The following is a 6,562-nucleotide window of genomic DNA, read 5'->3' as shown; positions in this document are numbered from 1 at the left end:
GGAGGGGTGTTTGGTAGTTGTGTATTTGATAGTGTCGGTACCAGGGAGGGGTGTTTGGTAGTTATATCTTTGATAGTGTCGGTACCAGGGAGGGGTGTTTGGTAGTTGTGTATTTGATAGTGTTGGTACCAGGGAGGGGTGTTTGGTAGTTATATCTTTGATAGTGTTGGTACCAGGGAGGGGTGTTTGGCAGTTGTGTATTTGATAGTGTTGGTACCAGGGAGGGGTGTTTGGTAGTTGTGTATTTGATAGTGTTGGTACCAGGGAGGGGTGTTTGGTAGTTATATCTTTGATAGTGTTGGTACCAGGGAGGGGTGTTTGGTAGTTATATCTTTGATAGTGTTGGTACCAGGGAGGGGTGTTTGGTAGTTATATCTTTGATAGTGTTGGTACCAGGGAGGGGTGTTTGGTAGTTATATCTTTGATAGTGTTGGTACCAGGGAGGGGTGTTTGGTAGTTATATCTTTGATAGTGTTGGTACCAGGGAGGGGTGTTTGGTAGTTGTGTATTTGATAGTGTTGGTACCAGGGAGGGGTGTTTGGTAGTTATATCTTTGATAGTGTTGGTACCAGGGAGGGGTGTTTGGTAGTTGTGTATTTGATAGTGTTGGTACCAGGGAGGGGTGTTTGGTAGTTATATCTTTGATAGTGTTGGTACCAGGGAGGGGTGTTTGGTAGTTATATCTTTGATAGTGTTGGTACCAGGGAGGGCTGTTTGTTAGTTATATCTTTGATAGTGTTGGTACCAGGGAGGGGTGTTTGGTAGTTGTGTATTTGATAGTGTTGGTACCAGGGAGGGGTGTTTGTTAGTTATATCTTTGATAGTGTTGGTACCAGGGAGGGGTGTTTGGTAGTTATATCTTTGATAGTGTTGGTACCAGGGAGGGGTGTTTGGTAGTTATATCTTTGATAGTGTTGGTACCAGGGAGGGGTGTTTGGTAGTTATATCTTTGATAGTGTTGGTACCAGGGAGGGGTGTTTGGTAGTTGTGTATTTGATAGTGTTGGTACCAGGGAGGGGTGTTTGGTAGTTGTGTATTTGATACTGTTGTTATCAAGGAGGGCTGTTTGTTAGTTTATATAAACTGACCTCATAAGAAACATCAAGAGCTTTGTGACCTGCTTTCTGACTCACTAGAATCAGGTCAGGGGAGTGTGTGTGTGTGTGTGTGTGTGTGTGTGTGTGTGTGTGTGTGTGTGTGTGTGTGTGTGTGTGTGTGTGTGTGTGTGTGTGTGTGTGTGTGTGTGTGTGTGTGTGTGTGTGTGTGTGTGTGTGTGTGTGTGAGAGAGAGAGAGAGAGAGAGACACACAGTGATTTGGGGGATTATGGGCATAAGGCCCAGATGAACATGACTGATCCTGAATGAAACAGACCCAATCCCCTCTCATACAAGCTTGGTAACAGCTGAGATAGTTGACACAATCCCCTCCCATACAAACTGGTTATCAGCTGAGATAGTTGACACAATCCCCTCTCATACAAACTGGTTATCAGCTGAGATAGTTGACACAATCCCCTCTCATACAAACTGGTTATCAGCTGAGATAGTTGACACAATCCCCTCCCATACAAACTGGTTATCAGCTGAGATAGTTGACACAATCCCCTCCCATACAAACTGGTTATCAGCTGAGATAGTTGACACAATCCCCTCCCATACAAACTGGTTATCAGCTGAGATAGTTGACACAATCCCCTCCCATACAAACTGGTTATCAGCTGAGATAGTTGACACAATCCCCTCTCATACAAGCTTGGTATCAGCTGAGATAGTTAACACCATCCCCTCCCATACAAACTGGTTATCAGCTGAGATAATTGACACCATCCCCTCCCATACAAACTGGTTATCAGCTGAGATAGTTGACACCACCCCCTCCCATACAAACAGGTTATCAGCTGAGATAGTTGACACAATCCCCTCCTATACAAACTGGTTATCATCAGAATTAGTTGACTCCATCCCCTCTCATACAAGCTTGGTAACAGCTGAGATAGTTGACACAATCCCCTCTCATACAAACTGGTTATCAGCTGAGATAGTTGACACAATCCCCTCCCATACAAACTGGTTATCAGCTGAGATAGTTGACACAATCCCCTCCCATACAAACTGGTTATCAGCTGAGATAGTTGACACAATCCCCTCCCATACAAACTGGTTATCAGCTGAGATAGTTGACACAATCCCCTCCCATACAAACTGGTTATCAGCTGAGATAGTTGACACAATCCCCTCTCATACAAGCTTGGTATCAGCTGAGATAGTTAACACCATCCCCTCCCATACAAACTGGTTATCAGCTGAGATAATTGACACCATCCCCTCCCATACAAACTGGTTATCAGCTGAGATAGTTGACACCACCCCCTCCCATACAAACAGGTTATCAGCTGAGATAGTTGACACAATCCCCTCCTATACAAACTGGTTATCATCAGAATTAGTTGACTCCATCCCCTCTCATACAAGCTTGGTAACAGCTGAGATAGTTGACACAATCCCCTCTCATACAAACTGGTTATCAGCTGAGATAGTTGACACAATCCCCTCCCATACAAACTGGTTATCAGCTGAGATAGTTGACACAATCCCCTCCCATACAAACTGGTTATCAGCTGAGATAGTTGACACAATCCCCTCCCATACAAACTGGTTATCAGCTGAGATAGTTGACACAATCCCCTCCCATACAAACTGGTTATCAGCTGAGATAGTTGACACAATCCCCTCCCATACAAACTGGTTATCAGCTGAGATAGTTGACACAATCCCCTCCCATACAAACTGGTTATCAGCTGAGATAGTTGACACAATCCCCTCCCATACAAACTGGTTATCAGCTGAGATAGTTGACACAATCCCCTCTCATACAAGCTTGGTATCAGCTGAGATAGTTAACACCATCCCCTCCCATACAAACTGGTTATCAGCTGAGATAATTGACACCATCCCCTCCCATACAAACTGGTTATCAGCTGAGATAGTTGACACCACCCCCTCCCATACAAACAGGTTATCAGCTGAGATAGTTGACACAATCCCCTCCTATACAAACTGGTTATCATCAGAATTAGTTGACTCCATCCCCTCTCATACAAGCTTGGTAACAGCTGAGATAGTTGACACAATCCCCTCTCATACAAACTGGTTATCAGCTGAGATAGTTGACACAATCCCCTCCCATACAAACTGGTTATCAGCTGAGATAGTTGACACAATCCCCTCCCATACAAACTGGTTATCAGCTGAGATAGTTGACACAATCCCCTCCCATACAAACTGGTTATCAGCTGAGATAGTTGACACAATCCCCTCCCATACAAACTGGTTATCAGCTGAGATAATTGACACCATCCCCTCCCATACAAACTGGTTATCAGCTGAGATAGTTGACACCACCCCCTCCCATACAAACAGGTTATCAGCTGAGATAGTTGACACAATCCCCTCCTATACAAACTGGTTATCATCAGAATTAGTTGACTCCATCCCCTCCCATACAAGCTTGGTATCAGCTGAGATAGTTGACTCCATCCCCTCCCATACAAACTGGTTATCAGCTGAGATAGTTAAAACTTCTTAGGGCTGAAATCCCGTTAACGGGATCGATATGACAACAGCCAGTGAAAGTGCAGGGCGCCAAATTGAAAACAGAAATCTCATAATTAAAATTCCTCAAACATACATGTATCTTATACCTTTTTAAAAGGTAATCTTGTTTTTAATCCCACCACGGTGTCCGATTTCAAATAGGCTTTAGAGTGAAAGCACCACAAACGATTATGTTAGGTCACCACCAACTCACAGAAAAACACAGCCATTTTTCCAGCCAAAGAGAGGAGTCACAAAAAGCACAAATAGAGATAAAATGAATCACTAACCCATCAGATGACACTCATAGGACTTCATGTTACACAATATATGTATGTTTTGTTTGATAAAGTTCATATTTATATAAAAAAAATCTCAGTATACATTGGCGCGTTATGTTCACTAGTTCCAAAAACATCTGGTGATATTGCAGAGAGCCACATCATTTTACAGAAATACTCATTATAAATGTCGATGAAAATACAATTGTTAGACATGGAATTATAGATATACCTCTCCTTAATGCAACCGCTGTGTCAGATTTCAAAGCAAACCATGCAATGATCTGAGAACGGCGCTAGGATATTTTATTTTAATTATCCGCCATGTTGGAGTCAACAGAAATCAGAAATAACATTATAAATATTCCCTTACCTTTGATGATCTTCATCAGAATGCACTCCCAGGAATCCTAGTTCCACAATAAACGTTTGATTTGTTCGATAATGTCCATTATTTATGTCCAAGTAGCTACTTTTGTTAGGGCGTTTAGTACACAAATCCAAACGCTCGTGCAGGTCCAGCCGAACGTCGGACGAAAACTTCAAAAAGTCATATTACAGGTCGTAGAAACAAAGTATAGAATCAATCTTTAGGATGTTTTTATCATAAATCTTCAATAACGTTCCAACCGGAGAATTCCATTGTCTGTAGAAAAGCCATGGAACGCAGGTCGCTATCATGTGAAATGCGTGTGACCAGGACCTGGCTCTCTGCCAGACCTCTGACTCATTCCTCTCTCATCCGGCTCCACATCACAGTAGAAGCCTCATTCAAGTTTCTAAAGACGGTTGACATCTAGTGGAAGCCTTAGGAAGTGCAACATAACCAATATCCCCCTGTGTATTCAATAGGGGCTGGGTTGAAAATCGACCAACCTCAGATTTCTCACTTCCTGTTTGGATTTCTTCTCAGGTTTTTGCCTGCCATATGAGTTCTGTTTTACTCACAGGCGTCATTCAAACAGTTTTAGAAACGTCAGAGTGTTTCCGATCCAATACTACTAATACTATGCATATATTAGCAACTGGGACTGAGGAGCAGGCTGTTTACTCTGGGCACCTCTGGGCACCTTTCATCCCAAGCTACTCAATACTGCCCCTGCAGCCATAAGAAGTTAACACAATCCCCTCCAATACAAACTGGTTATCAGCTGAGACAGTTGACACACATCCACTAACCAACACATCGACTGTACATGCAGATTGATTGATTGGTTGATTGATTGACACTTTGATAATCCCCAAGGGGCTGCTGATCTGATTTTCTGAAAGAATTAACAGTAAACGTTACACACAGAAGTCTGAAAACCATAAGGACATTACAAATGTATCTCTCCCTCCCCCCACTTCTCTCTCTTTCCCTCTCTCTCCCTCCCCTCTTTCTCCCTCTCTCTCCCCCCTCCAGGTATCCCAGGCAGTGACTACATCAATGCCAACTACATTGATGGCTACCGTCGTCAAAACGCCTACATCGCGACGCAGGGCTCTCTCCCCGAGACCTTCTGTGACTTCTGGAGACTGGTTTGGGAACAGCACACGGCCAACATCGTCATGATGACCAAGCTAGAGGAGAAGTCTCGGGTAAGGACTGAGATCCCTTGTTTAATACAGTGAAGATTGATAGAAATGACATTTTTTTACATGTTAGTGATTTTTTAACAGACACATTTATCCAGAGCAGTTAGTGTCAGATCATTGTAATGATTTGGGGTGAAGGAGGACGGATCAGTTGACGGCCAATGGGGATGGAGAGATAGAACTAGACTATGTCCTGTACAGCGTTGTACCCACTAATGTCAACGTACAGTGTAGATAGAATGTCTTCTGGTGTGGATGGTCAAGGGGGGAACAGGGAACATAACTGCCTAATCATTTTGTAGACTGTAAAAGTGACTACAACAAGTCCAAACAGATACAGTATAATAATAAGACTTTAAACAGAATCATTTCAAACGTTGTTTACATTTTTAAAACCGATATGATGACATATATCTCTTTATTATGCGTTTGAATACTTTTTAGAACAGGTTAACAGACTCCAAAATAAAAATCAGTTGGAGCTGATTTGCTATTTTCCAAGAATAAATAAATAAATATCTATATTGGTTTTTTTTGGGGGGGGGGCTTAGAAAACTTGAGGGGCCCAAATAACATGCAGGGGGCCAGTTGGTGAACCTTGTTGTATATTATGTGTGTAAACAGCAGTATGACTCTCCTTATTAGGACTTCAAATAATTATGTATTTTCTCCCTCTAACGTGTTTCTAACATGGTGCTGTCACCTTTAGTCTTCTGTCTCTCTTCTTACCCCATGTAGAAACTAGGTACAACTTTCTCTTTCCACCATGCTTCTACTGATACTATGCTTATACTGTAGTACTGTCTTGTACTATGTAGTACCATGGCTAATAGAACTAACATGTACTATGTAGTACCATGGCTAGTAGTACTAACATGTACTATGTAGTACTATAACTAGTAGAACTAACATTTACTATGTAGTACCATGACTAGTAGAACTAACATGTACTATGTAGTACCATGACTAGTATAATTAACATGTGCTATGTAGTACCATGGCTAGTAGAACTAACATGTACTATGTAGTATCATTACTAGAACTACCATGTACTATGTAGTACCATGACTAGTAGTACTATCATGTACTATGTAGTTTCATGACTAGTA

The 6,562-nt window shown here is 42.1% G+C and overlaps 1 protein-coding gene across 1 annotated transcript in view; it reads left to right on the top strand.

Annotated features, from left to right (window-relative positions):
* Positions 1–6,562, top strand: part of LOC139419150 (receptor-type tyrosine-protein phosphatase delta-like) — a 228,172-nt gene that overhangs the window by 165,309 nt on the left and 56,301 nt on the right. Inside the window, exon 30 of the mRNA XM_071169124.1 lies at positions 5,281–5,456. Coding sequence (XP_071025225.1) covers positions 5,281–5,456 — 176 coding nt within the window. The remainder of the gene's footprint in view (positions 1–5,280; positions 5,457–6,562) is intronic.

This window comes from Oncorhynchus clarkii, chromosome 10 (genome assembly GCF_045791955.1).
Source record: "Oncorhynchus clarkii lewisi isolate Uvic-CL-2024 chromosome 10, UVic_Ocla_1.0, whole genome shotgun sequence".
Taxonomy (NCBI): domain Eukaryota; kingdom Metazoa; phylum Chordata; class Actinopteri; order Salmoniformes; family Salmonidae; genus Oncorhynchus; species Oncorhynchus clarkii.
The sequence above is the reverse complement of the archived record's forward strand: the minus strand, read 5'-3'. Positions and strand labels throughout refer to the sequence as shown.